Source organism: Dysidea avara, chromosome 11, assembly GCF_963678975.1.
Source record: "Dysidea avara chromosome 11, odDysAvar1.4, whole genome shotgun sequence".
Taxonomy (NCBI): Eukaryota; Metazoa; Porifera; class Demospongiae; order Dictyoceratida; family Dysideidae; genus Dysidea; species Dysidea avara.
Window position 1 is genome coordinate 3,234,377 of NC_089282.1, and position 18,448 is coordinate 3,252,824.

The 18,448-nt window shown below is 39.0% G+C and overlaps 1 protein-coding gene and 2 long non-coding RNA genes across 4 annotated transcripts; 1 reads left to right on the forward strand and 2 right to left on the reverse strand.

Moving 5' to 3' along the window:
* Window positions 1–19: 19 nt before the first annotated feature.
* On the reverse strand, window positions 20–4,132 carry LOC136239260 (uncharacterized). The gene has a single exon (XM_066029993.1). It carries the CDS (start codon window positions 4,130–4,132, stop codon window positions 20–22), a length of 4,113 nt encoding a protein of 1,370 aa, XP_065886065.1.
* Window positions 4,133–4,486: 354 nt separating this feature from the next.
* LOC136237940 (uncharacterized) lies at window positions 4,487–5,939 on the reverse strand. The gene is made up of 3 exons (XR_010692659.1): window positions 5,545–5,939; window positions 5,346–5,478; window positions 4,487–4,686 (listed from the first exon to the last, which is right to left on the reverse strand). It is a non-coding gene; the product is annotated as an uncharacterized lncRNA (long non-coding RNA).
* A 3,351-nt stretch (window positions 5,940–9,290) lies between these two features.
* LOC136237944 (uncharacterized) lies at window positions 9,291–13,860 on the forward strand. 2 transcript variants are annotated; one of them, XR_010692664.1, is made up of 4 exons: window positions 9,291–10,011; window positions 10,063–10,221; window positions 10,403–10,531; window positions 13,682–13,860. It is a non-coding gene; the product is annotated as an uncharacterized lncRNA (long non-coding RNA). The 2 variants fall into 2 exon arrangements; XR_010692663.1 differs by having other exon boundaries at window positions 9,291–10,221.
* The last annotated feature ends 4,588 nt before the right edge of the window (window positions 13,861–18,448 follow it).

The following is an 18,448-nucleotide window of genomic DNA, read 5'->3' on the forward strand; positions in this document are numbered from 1 at the left end:
TTAAATTGTTCTTACTTCCTCAAAGTATGTCTGGGTAGTACTTGTACTGGATGTAAAGATCCCATACCAACCTTGCTTTCTGTAATTCCTTGACTGTTAGAGGACCAGAATAAGATTCTCTTTTCCTCAGATTATTCACAAATCTTAGAACCCAAGCTGTGACTCTTACGAGCTTCAACAATGAGGAACAACGACTCTCATTAATATCTGATAGATTTAACAGTTGTGGAATTTCTCGTGAGAGATCCTCCCTAGACAAAAGACTAGCCTCAAACATTACATTATTGCCCTTAATTTCACTGTCAACATCACCAGTCTTGCACTCTGGGATTTTGAAAACTGGCCACTGTTCTTCAAGGTTTTTTAACCATGTGGGACCCATCCACCAGATAGATGATGTTAGTTCTCTGGGAGACTTTCCTCTAGTTGCCAAGTCAGCAGGATTGTCTTCTGATGAAACATGTTTAAAGGTTACTTCTTTCAGTGATTTGATTTCTTTCAGCCTATTGGTCACAAATGCAGACAGTGGCTTCTTGGACTGAAGCCAATGTAACACACACATAGAATCAGTGAAAACAATTGTATTGGTTACCTGCAAGTGAAGTTCACTTGTCACGAACTTGAGGGCACATACTCCAATGAGAACTCCCATTAGCTCCAATCTAGGAATTGTCATATTCTGTGGAGCTAGCCTAGTCTTTGAAAAGATCAGGTCTACCTCACATGAACCAGAAAACGACTGGTGCAAGTAAATAACTGTGGCATATGCCTTTGCTGAAGCATCACAAAAACAAACAAGACTGTACACAACTGGCTTCTCTTGGGTGATACCGATGTATCTAGGTAGGTGACACAAAGGAATGTCCTTTAGTGCCTCAATAACCTGTAGCCACATCTCTAGCTGCTTTTCATTCAACTTTGCATCCCATTCATGCTTCTCCATCCATAGGGTCTTCATAAACAGTTTGGCATCAAGAACAGTTGGAGAAAAATAACCAAGTGGATCAAAGACAGAAGAAATCACTTGCAACACCTTTCTCTTGGTCCAAACGCAGCCATCATTACTAATAGAAGGACCAGGTACTGATAACATATCATTGATCAAATCCCAGTTGATACCTAGGACTTTGTGTTCAAACTTTCCAGCTTGGTCTTCATATGGAACAAAATCCATAAACTCCTTAGAATTAGAAGCCCATTCTCTGAGGTTCATAGAGGCTGCTGCAAACAGGCTCTTAGCTTCAACATAGAGATCCTTAGCTTGACTGGGTGTGCTGACTCCTGTTATAACATGGTCAACATAGATATCTTTCTGTAGTTTCTTAGCAACAGGTAAGTCACATTGTTCTAGATGGTAATTAATGGTAGCTGCCAAAAGGAACGGACTGGAGATTACACCAAATGGTACTCGACAGAAACGATAAATCTGTAAATTGTTTTCTATATCTGTCCTTGTGGAATCTTGTAGCCAAAGAAATCTTGTGGCATCTCTGTCCCGCACCTGAAGTCCCACATTCAGAAAGGCCTTCTCGATATCTCCAACCACACCAATTGGAGAAAGCCTGAATCTGATCAACAGTCCATACAAACTAGGCAATATAACAGGCCCCCTGTACAAACACTCGTTTAGACTCTTGTTATCTTTATTGGTTTTTGCAGAGGCATCGTAAACTATCCTCACCTTTGTGGTGTTCTTTGCTGGAGTAATCACTGGGTGGTGGGGGATATAGTGTTTGATCAAGCCTTCACTTGATGTACTAGTGACTTTCTCAATAATGCCATGATTCAGTTGGTCTTGTATTATCTCATTATACTGTTTGAAAAGCTTAGGGGTCTTGGTCAATTTCTTCACTGTTGATCTCAGTCGTCCAACTGCCAGCTGATAGTTCTGTGGCAGATCTGGAGTACTCTCTCTCCACGGCCAAGTGACCAAGTACCTTCCATCAGCAAATGTTACAGTCTTAGAAAAGTTCTCAATAGCAATTTCGTCACTTTGTGATGGCGAGTCAGTAATGCCTATTGACTCCAGGTTCCAGAAATGTTCCAGGGAGAGCTTAGGGGAGAGGGAAGGATCTATGCTTGTCAGCATGTGAGCAGTAGGTTTGATGCCATTCGGGGCAGATCCAACAGTGCTAACTAGTAAACTAGATTCATCGTTGTTAACAGCTGGTTGCTCAACTCTCCCACCAAGGATCCAACCAAGCTTAGAGTGAAACAAGCACAGACCATCACCTAAATCCATCTTTCTTGGCTCTAACAAATCAAAATAGTAGTCATTACCAATGAGCATTTCAATGCTAGACGACTCTGCATGACATGGTAAAGAATCAGCCAGCTTCCCATCAACAAATTCTCCTTTCAAGAATTCTATGTCTTCCTCTTTCAGAGGAACACGGTTTATCTTCCCAGTAATGTGAGGGACCACTGTGATGTTCATTGGCATAGCACTACCATCCTTGAGAAGTAAGCTTAAGCTTCCTTGCTTACAGTTAATGTTCTTGGGTTTGTTCGAACCAAAGGTGACAACTGACAGCTTATCAGTTCTATCCAATGTCAACTGAAGTCCTTTAGCTAGGCTTTCTGTAATGTATGACCTCTGGCTACCTGAGTCAAGGATAAGACGCATTGATACTGATGAATTATCCTTTGTGTTCCTTACAGTTACAGTTTGCACCAGTACCTGGTTGGTACTGGCTACCATAGCACCTTCTGGCTTGGGACCTTCAGCACTGATTATTTGTGGACTAGGGGGCTGCTGGAATAATGTGCTACAAAGGCTTCTGTGATGACTCCCCTTCTTTCCACAATGAGCACAGGTTCTGTCAACCTTGCAGGTCTTCAAAACGTGGCCATTCTTTAAACAGATGAAACAACACCCTTTCAGTTTCTCTTTCCTGGCTTGCAGTGTGCTATACTTGGAGCATTCATCAGACCAGTGAGTTTCAGCACAGTAAAAACAACGAGGCTGGTAAGATTGGGTCCCTCTCTGTGGATTGTTACCTTTGTATTGACCATTTCCAGCTAATAGTCCTCCTGCTGTAGACTTCAATTTTCGCTGACCTCCATGATTGAAGTTAGAACTAGTTGGTGCTTTATGATCAGATGATTCACTACCTGCCATTTCCATGGCAGAAATGTGTCTCCCCAGCAACACACGCAACTTAGTAACAGTCCATTCTTCATCCTCTGGCTTCTGCATGTATAGTTGGTAGCGAACTTTCTGAAGAAGCTTCTCAAGTATTAAGGCAACGAAGTGCCGATGGTCAATGTTCTCACCAATTGCTTGTAGGCTTCGCAAATGGCATTCAATGGTGTCATAGCAGTGCCTTAATTGTGCAACATGATTTTTTGCAGGTGGCAGATGTGATAAACTGCGATAATGTGCATCGACAATAATCTGTGGTCTTCCAAACCTTCTCTTCAAAACATCAACTACAACCTTGTAGTTATCATTGGATAACTGATATCCTGCAATTGCCTCTAAAGCCTCCCCCCTTAACTTTGACTTTAGGTAGTTGAATTTGTCAACTGGTGCGTAGTCTGCCTTATCTACTGATGCTTCAAATGCATCCCAGAACTCTTGCCACTTTAATACTTCTCCGTTAAAAGGGGCTATATCAAGCTTGGGTGGTTTTATTGCTGCCATTGATGGCTGTGACCAGATTCTGGATATTCCTGATTCCATGCTTCCTGTTGATGGTGATTGCAGTTGTCTAACTTGTTCTTGCACTTGCTGGAGTCTTTCTTCTAATTTCTGACTTTGTTTTGACTGAGTTGATCTACGCTTTCTCTCTACTTCTTCCTTAAGTAGTCTCACTTGTGAAATTCTGTCAATAATTCCATCAGTAAACTCCCCATCTGCATCTAGGGTACTTTGAAATTCCTCTGCTGACAAGGTATCCTCACTCTGCTCAAGTGCATCTGCTAGCTTCTCATTGGCCGCCTCCAAGCGTGCCAACTTAGCTTCGAGATTTAAAATTACTCTGCTAATTGATAGCAAGTATCTGTCAACCTCTCTTTCTTCGTTCAGCTCTAAGTCTCTCTGTAATAGTGAGTTTGCTTCCGCTTCTTCTTTAGTCAATGCAGTCCTTGCCCTCGTCCTGTTGCTCTTCAAACTACTAATTGCCGGCATGGCTAGGTGAGCTCAGTCGAAACGCAAGTGGCAAAATTATGCTTTTTACGCGTATTTAATTGCACGGCTTTTCCCGCGGAGGCACCAGCGGTAATTGTAGTAAAACACCATCTCTTTTCATACGCTTGTAACTTCCTGCTGTGACGCTACACATAATTATCCAATGGAACACGAAATAATACGTCAGCTACCTTTCCCACAGTAAACCAAACCAGGCAGCTGGAATATGTTAGCAACGAAATAGAGACCGCAGAATGAACCAGGTGAGTATTAACACAGTGATTTTGCATGTAGTACAAATTTGTTTCAAGCCATACTAGTGTTGTTAATCCATTTAGTTAGAGAAACAAAGGCTTATGCTTGAAAATAAAGCTTTAAAATGTTGTGCACTTTAGTTGTTGTAGCCAGATTCGTTAATTATTTACAAGACTATTTTAACACATGTTTTTAATCAACAATTTTAAATTTAGTCATCAGGTGGAGACTCCTTGTGCCAGAATTCTGCTATCACTGCTCTTGAGTCAGCTGAAGAGGAGACCTCACAGTGCTGTGTTCTGTGTGGAAACAGAGTTAGTCAAAAATTAAGGTATATCAATGCAGGGGCTACAGAAAAAGAGTTATTTAGTAAACACCTTGGTAAACACCTACCCGAAGATAGCAATATTTGTAAAAAACATTGGATAGAAGCAAAACGTTACAATGACATTCCCCACTATACCCCGAAATGGAAAAATAGTATACAATCATCTTCTAAATTCTGTATACACCCTGCTTGCACCAACAAGTTAAGTGATAAACTCATCAAGCCTGCTTTTGCTAACATAAGTGAACTTGAGGAAATGCTTGGGGTACAGTCATCATCAAGTACTCCATTCCTCCTGTGCCCAAGCTGCTATAGTAAAGTTTATCGTGAGCTAAATCATCCACAAAACTGCTCCTCTTGTGGAGCTACACCTAAACCTGGTCAGAAGCTTTATCGTCACAGTCCCAACCCTGTAGTAGTTTCAAAATACATTACAGATACAACTGGAACTGACACTGTTATATCACCAGATGACTATATTTGTACTAGCTGTTATAACACACACTGCACTATTGTCAAGTCCACAGATTGTAAACCAAATTGTAAACCAAACGGGTCAGATGAAATGTTACAAAAATCTATCAAGGAATGGGAAGCTACAAAGGAAGATATCAAAACTGACCATCTTACCAAAGCCATAGTTTCATCTGTGATATATGTCTTATTGGTCCAGAAGGCCCTTTTGCTTCCATGGGTATGTCAAGTATTTCTTGATGTTTATGGTATTCAGCCCTCTGAGGACACCAATACTGTTCAAGTTACCCTAGACGTGGGAGATAGCAGTGTGAAATTTACTTCTCGTTGGCTACTACACCAACTAATCACTCACCTTGATGGTTACATGATTCACAAGTGTGTTCACAAGAAACTTGGGACTGTATTGTATCGTCAAGGGGGAGATGTCATAGTTGCATTGTCTTGGGCACTCAGTGCATCACAACCCCCAAATCAGTACTTATCTGAACCTGAAATCCAATGTCAAATACCAGACGTAGACACAACACTAAAGGAAGCAAGCATCATTGTCAATAATTTATTACATGAAGAAATAAAGAAGTCATCTCATTCACAACCATCTCCCAACTGTGCGTTACTTAACATCAACACAGAGTTAAATAATATCAATCCTCTATTACTTCAATTTTTAACATCTATAACAACTACAGTTAGAGATAGAGAGACCACCAATGTTACAGAACACATTAAAAAATTTTGATTATTTTTCATTTTAAATCAACTCAAGTTCTGCACAAATCACAAGAAGCCTACACCAATCCACGATCTGATTGCTGATGTTGTAGAAGTTTGTGGAGGGTCACGGCTACTAATTAGTATTCTAAACAGATTAGGGCGTGTCTCCTCTCCAGATACCCATGATAGATTCGTAACTCAACATGCTATAGCTCAACGTCAATCTAAAATCTGGGATGAAATCCCAAACAATAGATTTACAATAGCCTCCGTTGATAACTTCGACATGCTGCAAAGTTATGCAGCAGTTTATTGTGGCAACCAACATAGGAGTTATCATGGCACTACACTACAGCTAGTACAACCAGATCCAGACAATTTAGTGTTACCATCTACAGCAACCAGTTCATCAGAAGGTACTGCAACACCAAGTGCCCCTTGCAACAGTTCTCCACCAATAACTTCATCCAGTCAACAACATGCATCTTCTGATAGCCATCACAAACTGGGACCCAAGCGTCCAAGAACTGTTGAAGTCCACTCCTTAGCATCAGGTCTCACTACAAATAACACAATACAAACTTCACAAGTATACATGGAAACAACAGCAACAACATTAGCATTTAACCATTTTCTACAGACCAGCACTGAACTTGATGAAAAAAATAACTTACATGATCTATTATTTTCTTATGTCCTTCAAAAGCATACCTTACACTATCAGGCAAGCCAATTCCCATCAAAAGCAACTCTTTGTGAATTCAGATTTTGTTTAGAGGACAATAACAACTGTGGTCATCAACACCCATCAACAGTACATTACATGGAGCTAATAGATGAAAACCCGGATAGTATGGAAACCATGATACTGGTAGCAGAGGACTTGCTTGACAAATTTGATAATGTACAGAATGGATATGTGCTTTTAGTAGGTGACGGAAAAACATACAAACATCTTATGAACATTAAAAAACAGTATAGTACAACCCTTCAAAAGCTGTTAATTTTCCCTGGAGATTGGCATATTTTAAAAAATTATCAACCAATTCTTATGAAAATTTATTATGCTGCTGGTCTGAAGGAGATAGCCAGTAATGCAGGGTACCATGGTAGTACATTAAAATCTATAGAACAATGTTCTAACTTTAAACGTACGCACTACTTTCTCATGCAAGCATGGGAAGCCCTTTACAGAGAAATGTTGCATACTTACCTTAGTAACTCCAGCAACACCATCACTATGGATGCTAGCTGTATCCTGTTGCCTAGTATACAAGAAAAGAGATCGCCACAACACATGGTGAAACAAACATCTGAATTAGTGAAAGACAGCCATACTAATAAAGGTTTCAAGGATTTCGTAGAAAAGATGAGTGAAGTTGATCAGACATGGAAGTTTTGGGCCCAGTTTGTCTTTAGAGATTGCTTCTCCTACGTTAGCCTCTACTTGGCTGTACGAAGTAGCAACTGGAAATTACGTGTAGCAAGTCTGAAACAGATGGTTCCTATATTTTCAGCTTTCGATAGAGACTACTATGCTCGCATTATCCCACACCACTTAGCTGAGATTCAATGCTACCCATCAATTGTTCTAACCTGTCTGGAGAAAGGAGGCTTTACAGTAAATCTCACCGGACAACAACAGCGGGCAGTAGCATTGGATGAAGCGCACAAGATGTGCATCAACAAGGACTTAAAGACTGCTGTTGTTCGTCCAACAGAATCATACTTGCAGAAAACAAGTTTGTTTTTCAATGATCACATTATGCTGTACAAGAACCTATTAGATCAACTATTTCCTCCACAGTCAGGTAGCCACATACATCCATCAGAAATACTAGATAGTTCTCCTCAGACTTACAGGTGCGAAGAGAACATCATGGAAATGTGTAATTTGATTATTTATAAAAGTTTATTTCCTGCCAGCCAATGCAACAACAGAGGTTTACTGAATGTATTTACAGGCCAGCCAGCTACTAATGAGCAAACCAGTGACATGCTTTCATTCTATCAAATCGGTGAACAATCATACGTATCAAAATTATGTCAAATATCACATATTGCAAACTTCTGGTATAAAAACACCTTTACGACAACACAGATTGATAACAATGTCAACTAAACCAAAAAAAGCTCGCGGTACTGACAATGAAAGAGAAATGAAGCAGAAACTCACATGTCTGCAGCGGAAACTTGTTTGGGTAAAACATAAACATCAGCCATATATCACATCTGAAGAACAGTATTCAGAATTACCTAGAGCACTGTGTGATGAAGATGGCAATCCACACAAAGGGAACAAGAGCAAATGGACAGACAAGCTATCTACTCGCTATCAGAAGGAAAATCCACCAGTATTTACAACCACCTTACCTGTAACACCACAAGTTGTTATTATAGATGCTATGTTCATCATTAATACACGACCACTACGTCAAACCAAAACATTTTCTGACTATGCCTGTTTCTTGTTTGAACAGTTTGTCACCCAATACTTTAGAGCTGGAATACAAGAAGTACACCTTGTGTTTGATAAACCACATAGGCATGCTTTCAATCCTAAACAATCCGAGCACAGAAAGCGATATTCACAGAATAGTAGTAATCACCAACATGGCTCATTCACTCCTACCACAAATATCCCTAGTAATTGGCAAGAAAACCTCCAGTGCCAGCAATGTAAACGATTGATAGTTGAAGCTATTGGGCTTTCTCTGTTGCAACATGGACGTTTCTTACTTAAGGGCAACCAACGTTTAGTTATGGCTGGGTGTGTTTCAGGCTTAGGTGAGAATAACGCATGGCTATTACATGCAGCAGAATTGACAGTAGAACAGCCAGAGGAATACTATTCGAATGCTGAAGAAGCTGACAACAGAATCTGGTGACATGCTGTGCAATGTCATGCCAATGTTATTCTCATTTATTCTCCAGACACGGATGTGTACAATATTGGGCTAAGTCACTTAAGCCAACGTCCCAATACTACCTACGTTATCCAATTAAACATGCCACACAGTGATGAAAAGAGGTACATCAACATTAACAATTTAAAGTTAGCACTAACAAGAGACTCTGACCTTGGCAATCTACCTCAAGGAAATGAATTATGTCAAATATTACAATCTTTGTTTATTAGCACAGGGTGTGACTACATTTCCTACCTCAAGTTTATAGGGAAGGCGACTGTCTTGAACAACTTTTTTCAGTTTGCATCATTTATTTGTGGTCACAACATGCTAGGGTGTTTACACCAGACATCTGATGACAAACACTATGGTTTTTTGTCATTTATTAGACTTGTTGGGACATGCTATTTTATGAAGCATGCTACAGGTTTTGCAGCACTGAAAGGCCATAAAACACCACTACATAGTCATTTGTTTAATTCAATAGACCCCACACTACAGCCAGAAGAGCAGCATCGAATGTGGTTGAACAGCATCAGAGAAGTTGTGAGTGACAGAGTCATAATTGAGGAGGACAGGGTGCCCACTATCACATCACTTTGGCGACACTGGCTCAGATGCTGCTGGGTGAGTCAGATGTGGCAGAATTCTGGCAAAGCAGACATGTTTGCATCACTTACATCTCCACAAGACAGTGGGTGGTTAGTCCAAGAAGATGGTAGCTACGTATTTGATTGGGAAGCAACTGAGGTCCGACAAATGATCAAAGACAATATAGAATTCCTAACAAAAGGGTGTAGCTGCACAAAAGGCTGCAAAACTCAGAGATGTGGCTGTAGAAAGAGACAACGAAGCTGTGGACCAGGATGTTTGTGCCAGGGATGCACCAATTTGAATATCCCCAAACCACCACCAGATGATGATACTGAATCAGAAGAATCTGAAGATGAGCCACAATGTGAAGGTGATGAGTGTGAGCTATATGAAGAGGAAGTCATAACAGAGGATTTATTTTTAGAAATATGATATTGTATAATAGAAACAACTAATCACATACAGTGTGTATAATTATTAGCATGACTACCATGTGGTGGAAGAAAGTTTGTTTAACATCTCAAGAGATAGCTATATAGAGGTTTTTGCTGAGAATGGTGAATAGTGGAGCTAGCAGCCCCTCAGACAGTAGCAATATGAAGGTGGGAGGTATCGCTTGTTATGGTTGTAACTTGAATTGTTGGTGTTGACAGAGGGAAAAGTAGCTTAGAGAACACTGCTGTTGGTACTTCATCATGGACTCCTTTTGTTACGGGACATCATATTGCTAGGAACTCTGTTCTCCGTAGAATCATAGATAGTACATTCTACGTACCCGTACAATATACTATCTAAGGTAGAATGGACTCCAGGTCTCTGTGTGTGTAGTGTGTGTGTGTGTGTGTGCGTGTGTGTGTGTGTGTGTGTGTGTGTGTGTGTGTGTGTGTGTGTGTGTGTGTGTTGTACTTGGTATTTTGCTAAAGTTCTGTCACAATACTTTGATTGTTTAGTAGGCTACACTGTTATTATATTTGTTCCATCTTCTTCACCAAGAGAGGCTTACAAAGTCCACACAGGAGCTCATCTCGTGGTGGAGACACTCCTGATCGATCAATGAGCCCAACTATGCCACCTCTGTCTCCAATAACAGCAACTACTGACGACAGTCTTGAGGACTCCATAGTAAGTATATTATGTATGTGTAACTTTGTGTATATACGTACTGTAGGTAACGTGAGGTATGTTACAAGCTGTTTATGGCAACAATTGTACAGCCTAAAAGTTGCCAAAATTGGCAACTTCAGGCAACCCAAAATTGGCAATAAATGTACTTTCTTTTATAAAAGATGATAGAGAATTTGATTGTGGGATTCGGTTATCCACAATTGGTAATTTTGTGTGACAAATTCTTAGAATTGCCAAAAATGGCAATTTTATAAAAGCGTGTGCAGTAGCTACTGTTTTTGGCAATTATAACAACAGTCTAAAAGTTGCCAGTTTTGGAAACTTTGACACTTACAGTTTACCGGTATTAAGCATGAAAGTGAGCATTACAGTGTTAAAGTTCACAAAGCTGCTAACTTAACTATGCTTACTTTAGAGGAACTGTTATAATGATGCCTGAAAGTATTTAAATATGATTACTAGCAATATTATCAGTGGATGCCAGGTAGCTAGCTATGCATTCACTTTAAAAGCAGCAGTAGGGATATAGCTATGTAGCAAACTTATGATTTGAATGTGAATTGACCAAAATGCAATAAAATGGACAAAGTCATAAGAATATCTTGCTACAAATCATGCTATATAGCTACAGATCAAGGTGCTAATTTTATGCATGTCCATGCAGATTGCACTTTCATCAGCATCTTCACTCAGGTTCGAAATGCTGTGATGATTATAAATTTACAACATTCATGATTTTTGTAGCCTCCATTATATTAATCCAACATAGCTCTATCTTTTGTACATACTTACACATTGTAGTTTATCAACCAAATTTGCTATACAGCAAATGCATCTGTTATTCTGTAATACTAGCTCTCTGTGGAGCATCAGTGTGCTACACCTGTTCAAGTTCTCAACTTTCTTAGTTAAAATTGAGTTGTATTGCCGGAATGCAGAATGGATAGGTACAAGCACAGTTTGTGGATGTTCAGGCTACCAAATTTGGACTATAGTTCTCAGTTTTGGGGCAACTTTTGGCTTGCTTCCAAAAGTAGCCTAAAGTGGAAACCTCAGAAAATTGCCGAAACTGGCAATTTGTAAGCAATACAATAGTTTTGCAACTTTTAAAAGTTGCCAAATGTGGAAACTTTTATTTGCAAGAAATTGCCAGAAGTGGTAATTTTAGTATGCATGAACAGTCCAATAGTGGGCATCAAATTTTGTCATTTTTGCAAACTAGATCCCACAATTGATTTATTCATTGGTCTTCATAAAAAAGAGTACATTTATTGCCAGAATTGGTAGTTTTGAGCACCAAATTGCCAAATTTGGAAACCATCAGCAGTTTCAGGCTTGGCAACTTTTTGATGGTTTCCAAAAGTTGCCAAAGTTAGATAGAAACTTAGTTATCAAAACTTGCCAAAACTGGCAAATTCTTAGCAGTCCTATAGCTTTGCATTACACTGCTTTATAAAGTTGCCAAAAGTGGTAACTTTTGTTTGCAAGAAGTAGCCAAAATTGGCAATTTTTAGGCTGTCCAATAATTTCCAAAATTGGCCTTGTAACATACCTGGGTATGTATTTACCAATGCTTAGTTACATGTCATAGTGTTCTTATTTACTGGGTATATAACTTCTGTGTGTGTTCAGGTACCATCTTGGGTAGAACGGGCATTTTGGTTGGCTCAAAATGTGCTTATTAACTTATCACCAGCAGTGGACTCCATGATGTCTCCCTGTAACTGTCTCCTTTGGAATGAGAAGTGATATCAGCTTAATGTCCATCACACAAGATGATGTTCCTCCTGCAGCAATACAGAGGGTTAGCTCTTTTGATCACATCAAAGAAGGAGACCAAATTGTTAAGGGACCACCTGTACATAAACACTTGGAAAGAGATAGTTCAGCTGGTGATTTTGGGGCAGATGCAGCACCCTCAAAATCAGCTAACTCAGGTTTTCCTAAACTTAACAGAAACCTTCTTCTGTTAAAGGACAAGAGTGTAGAGTCCGTTCCTGTTTCATCTCTGGACCCAAAGTCTAAAGTTAGGAGCATGCCTGGAGAAGTTACTCATGTAGGCAGCAAAAAGAACTTCTCAGAAACCACAAACAATTTATCAATGCCTGTGGCGGCCACAATGTCTCCAGTGGATGGGCCCAAGTCCGTTATGAGGAGTCCACCAAGCGTGTTCGGTAGTTCACCAGTAATGGCAGGAAGGGTGCCACCATTACCTGCAACTACTGGAACACAGCCAAGCACCTCTTCAACTCAGAATGTAGCCAGCAAACGGATCACTTTTAGCAAGCAGAGAGTCATGTCTGGATGTGTCTATGTCTCCTCCTAGCCATGAAGGACTGAACACATCTAAAACTGAGCCCAAGTCTCCAAACAGTGTGTATGAGTCAAGTGTACAACCAGAGAACAGAGTCAAGTTGATTTTAGTGTGTTGGCTTGGTTGCTTGGTAGTGTGTGTCATGTTTACCTGTGTCTTCCAGCCCATACATTTTGGCTTACAATAGTTGTTGTTCTGGAGGACTGCTAGTAATTTCACTATATCTATACAGGCGAAATAACTGGGGAGGGGGATACAGTTTAATCAGAGGTAGTAGTGTATAAGCATTACTTTTATGTGCATGGCATCTAGGGGGCCATGCCCACTAGATTGTCAGATTGCTTCTGGTGCATTCTCAGGTACAGTAGCATTCCACTTAAAATATCTTTGCATTTTGGACTCTCATACTGTAGATTGCTTCTGATGCTAGCCACTCCAGCATTTTAGACTCTCATGGTTTTTGGTGTGTTCTCAGGTATGTGATATGCCGCTCTGAAAATCTTTGCATTTTAGGCTCTTGTAAATTACTTCTGAATGTGCTGCTCTAGAAAATTTTATGTTTTTGACTCTAGTAAATTGGGTGCATCTCATGTACTTGAGAATGACATGACACTCCAGAAAATTTTGTATTTTAGACTCTTGTAGATTGTTTTTGATGCATCTTGAGGTACTTTCATTTAAACTATTGCTTAAAATTTAAAGGGATGATAATTTGTCAAGGGGGGGGATGAGTGCCCCCTGCTCCCCTAAATGAAACTCTGGTATATATGTAGCTGTTAGCTTATTACTATAATTTTAATGTACTTGCATACTTTATGTTATTGTATCCACAGGTCCCAGTGACATGGACAGTACCATGAAAACAATGCTGATGCCTCATCTGTTGTCAATACTTCAACAAGGCTCAACCACTGAGAGTGGTACAGAGACTACTGGACTGGAAGGGATGAACTCCAGCTCCAGTGAGGGAGAACACTTTCCTCAATTTCATCACCAACAGAGAATGTACCGACAAAAAGGTGTGTTTGTCTGTGTGTGTGTGCGTGCGTGCGTGTGTTGCCTCCTGTGAGTTGTCCAGGAGGATTTGCCTGCACTGACTCACACTGGATTTGCCATGATTTGCATTCATGGTAAAAATTTTAATAACGACAATTCAGGGGAATTTTGTGCTGGTCTTGGCACAAAATTCACCTGAATTGTCGTTATTAAAATTTTTACCATTAACCTACCATCACAGCTATTTCTTGGCCGCCACCTTTGGTTTCACATCTTTTTTCACCATAGCGTTTTTGGGGGCCACACTCTTTTTTTTACAGCTTGGCTGTTTTGGATTAGATTAGTTTTACAACCACACCATACTTGTACAAATAAAGTTGATTACAAGACTGACAATGATGATTGGTGATTAGAATAAGGTGGCTGATAGCTAAAGGCCAGTAGCTAATTACTACGTACCTAATTAAAATATACTACTTAGTTACTTGTAGAGTAAAAGGGGTAGCACGTGTGTTGTTTGTACAGAAAGAACAGGGACAACAACAACAAATAAAACGTACAAGTATTGTTAAAATTGTTTTAAAGTGATGCCATAGAAATTGGGTGAGTTGCTTTTTTACTGTCACATAAGGTAGATTCAGGTCAGTCGAGAGTAGAGAGTTCCATAATCTTAGTAGCCGGCAAAAATAAAAATGATGGTTCGATCGTTGGTTGTGGAAATACAATGGACTAACTTGCCTGATGATGATGATCTTGTGGATACTGATGCTTTCATTGATATGTAGTTGTTAATGTCAAAGTGGGGGTAGGTAGTTTTGTAGGATTTTATAAAAAAAGTAAATCACTCAGTTTGTATTGGTACATAAAAGGGAGTAAATCGAGTTAGTTTTGTAGAGTGAGTGGTAGTCATTTAATATGTACTTTGTTGCTCTCCTTTGAACTCTTTCCAAGATAGAGATGTCTTTTAATAAAAATAAGGTCTCCATAATTGGCTACAGTATGTCAGTCATGATCGTACTAGTGTGAGATATAATAACTTTTTGGCTATGGTAGAATGCGTTAAGAAGGTCCTTCGGATTAATCCTAAAGTTTTGTAGGTTTTGGAAGCAAAGATTTCACAATGGGTCAAGGATTTTACAGATAATGATTTGTGAACTCCTAGATCTTTTACACATTTGGATCTTACAATGGGTGTTCCATTTACGGTGAAGTTATGTGAACCGAAATATGTGGAGAAACTTAGATTCATTGAAAAATAGGTCATTTGTGTTACTCCAGTTAAGTGCTTGGTTAAGTGCATTTTTTGGGGAGATCATGTCGGTATGGTTTGATACAATCTTAAAACATTTAGAGTCACTGGCGAATAAAAATAATAAGGCTAGTGTGACATATGTACAAAGGTAGGTCATTGATAAAAGCTACAAACATAAGTGGGCCAAGTATGCTTCCCTGAGGAACTCCTGAGAGAACAGGCACTATACTCGATAGAGTGTCATTAAATCCAAGGTAGGCCTTGAACCAGTTCCAAAGGTTACCCCTGATTCCAAGAGATCACAATTTTGATAGTAGCTTGTTGTGTGAAACTGAGTCGTAAGCCTTCTTGAAATCAAGATAAATTACATCAACACTTGTTTGCAGTTAAGGCTTTCTGGACTGCATTTGCTACTGACAAAAGTTGCAAATCTATTTGGTAAGAACCCAAACTGAAATACTGTGAATTGCTGTAACAAGGTTTTGTCATACACTAGCCTCTCTAGAACTTTGGACACGATGCAGCATTTATTGACCTCTACCACAACCACTGTACATAGAGTATTTTTCACAAGTCCATGTAAGCACTAGGGAATTTGTGCATAGTGCATTTCTGTCTCAGTCATGGTGGGGGTAGCAAAGAAGATGGCTCACCACTCTGGATCGCTTCCTGATCTTTGCAGGATAACTGCCCCCAAACCAAAAGAAGATACATCTGCAGACACCTTAATATCATTCATACAATGCGAGAAGTGGAGTGTTTATAAATGCATCTTTAACCTTTGTGAAGGCCTCACTGTGACTTGGTCCCCAATAGTATATGTGTTTGGAACTGAGTAAAGGTGGTAATAATGGTAATGGTATGCAATTCAATGGTTGTATGAAACTTGAAATACAACAGACACAGTGGGACTCTTTTATCCCACACCTGGGTGGCTTTTCAATCAGAAAATCTTCAGAAAAATGAGATAAAGCTAATCGTTATACAGAGTTTCATTCAACAAACCAATGGTAGCTAACACATTGCCAATGACCATAAAAGTGTGTTAGGAGGTAGCAATACCAGAGACCGTAGAACTTGTTTTCTTGTATGTACCACCTCAAGTCACCACTGAAACCATGGAGATAGAGTGTACTATGAACAAAGTAGCTGCAGCTGATTAAAAACATGTGTTCTACATGGAAAATGCATGCAAATCATTAATTATTTTTCTCCCATTAGGATAATTAAGTAATGGCATCTCTTCTATAGAATCACATTTGGGCCCAAAATTTGGTATTGTCCTATTTGCTACATGATAATTATTTTTGTTCATAGTCTCTAGCTACGTAGCTGTTTGATGAGTATGCAGTTTAAAACATGTAATATTTACATTCACCAAGTAGTTAGCTACGTACACGGTATACACTGTGAATGATTTGAAATAAGTGCTATAAAATTGCATTTCCTAGTAGACTTGCTAATTAATAAACATGTTCGTATACATATTTAGTTATTAATGGCTAACTTTGTACATAAAGAGGTATGTATATAAAATGATAGCATGAACAGATTAAAGCTAAAGATTTTTAGTTACCAAAGTCAGCTGAAGTGGCCATTCTGACTATAAGGTTGAGCCTCTTTGCCACCCCAAGAGGTGAAACATCCAGTTAACAGGTGTACATGTTCTGTGTGCAGTATTTAGAGAGTATAAGGTTTTTGATAGAAAATTAGTAACATAGTCCAGCGCCTAAGCCAAATATTAGTTCACTTTTTGATAAAAGTACCAATTTTTTTACAGAGTATATGGAGCGTGCACTAAGTGTTTTAAGAAGGGGAGGCATTTAAAAAGTCCTCAGGAACACCCCTTTTTGCACCCTGACAAGAAAACCATTTGTTACTATTAAAAATCAATCATGTTTCTATCAAGATAACTGCTGGGCCTAGTATCATAGCAGTACAAAGCATACAGCTGGAACATAATAGCCTATTAGTCATCTATAAAAAAACAAATCGTTTTCTCACCTAGGCAGTAAACAAAATCACTAAAATTTCCATTTGCAGGGATTCTGTTAAAGTTTTGGACCTTCAAAGCTGACGATTGTGTAGTACTATGTACAAGGATCATCCTGATGTGTATCGTTTCTTTATTAAAGGGGTATAACAAAAGTTATTTAATGCTAAAGTCACAGGTGGATATCTCAACAGAAAACCATGAACTACAGCAGTTCAATTATCAAGCACAGAGCTTGAACAAAAGGTCCCTTGTCCTTATACTGGGCACCATATGAAAGGTAATTAAATTTCTAGTTTAATGAAGGCAGTTGCAAGTTGTTTCAACATCTTGTTCTCAAGTTACAGCGCTTTCAATTCAGTGTTATATAGTATAAGCAAGAAAAGCACAAGGATGTGTCATAAGGTACTTCTTAGTGCTCAAAACCTCACTTCATTGGAACCCAGCTCCTTTATGCTTATTTTGAGCATTATCACAGCACTAAGAAATACCTTAATACTCATCTGTGCGCTTTTCTTGCTTATGCTATGTTACACTGAATTGAAAGCGCTGTAACTTGAGAACAAGATGTTGAAACAACTTGCAACTGCCTTCATTAAACTAGAAATTTAATTACCTTTCATATGGTGCCCAGTATAAGGACAAGGGACCTTTTGTTCAAGCTCTGTGCTTGATAATTGAACTGCTGTAGTTCATGGTTTTCTGTTGAGATATCCACCTGTGACTTTAGCATTAAATAACTTTTGTTATACCCCTTTAATAAAGAAACGATGCACATCAGGATGATCCTTGTACATAGTACTACACAATCGTCAGCATTGAAGGTCCAAAACTTTAACAGAATCCCTGCAAATGGAAATTTTAGTGATTTTGTTTACTGCCTAGGTGAGAAAACTATTTGTTTTTTTATAGATTACTAATAGGCTATTATGTTCCAGCTGTATGCTTTGTACTGCTATGATACTAGGCCCAGCAGTTATCTTGATAGAAACATGATTGATTTTTAATAGTAACAAATGGTTTCTTGTCAGGGTGCAAAAAGGGGTGTTCCTGAGGACTTTTTACATGCCTCCCCTTCTTAAAACACTTAGTGCACGCTCCATATACCCTGTAAAAAAATTGGTGCTTTTATCAAAAGGTGAACGATTATGTCAATTTTAAGGGCTTATGTACTGCACTAACAAGCTAATTATTGTGAAAATCTTCATACCTAGTTATGTTAAAGTTTTAGCGATTTTAATTTTTGCTAAATATTAGGTTTTGTTTAAACTGTCTATCATTATACAGAGCCATGATATTTTGATAAAACTATTATGGGATGTCATGGACTGCTCACTTACAATTGAACTTAGCAATGTG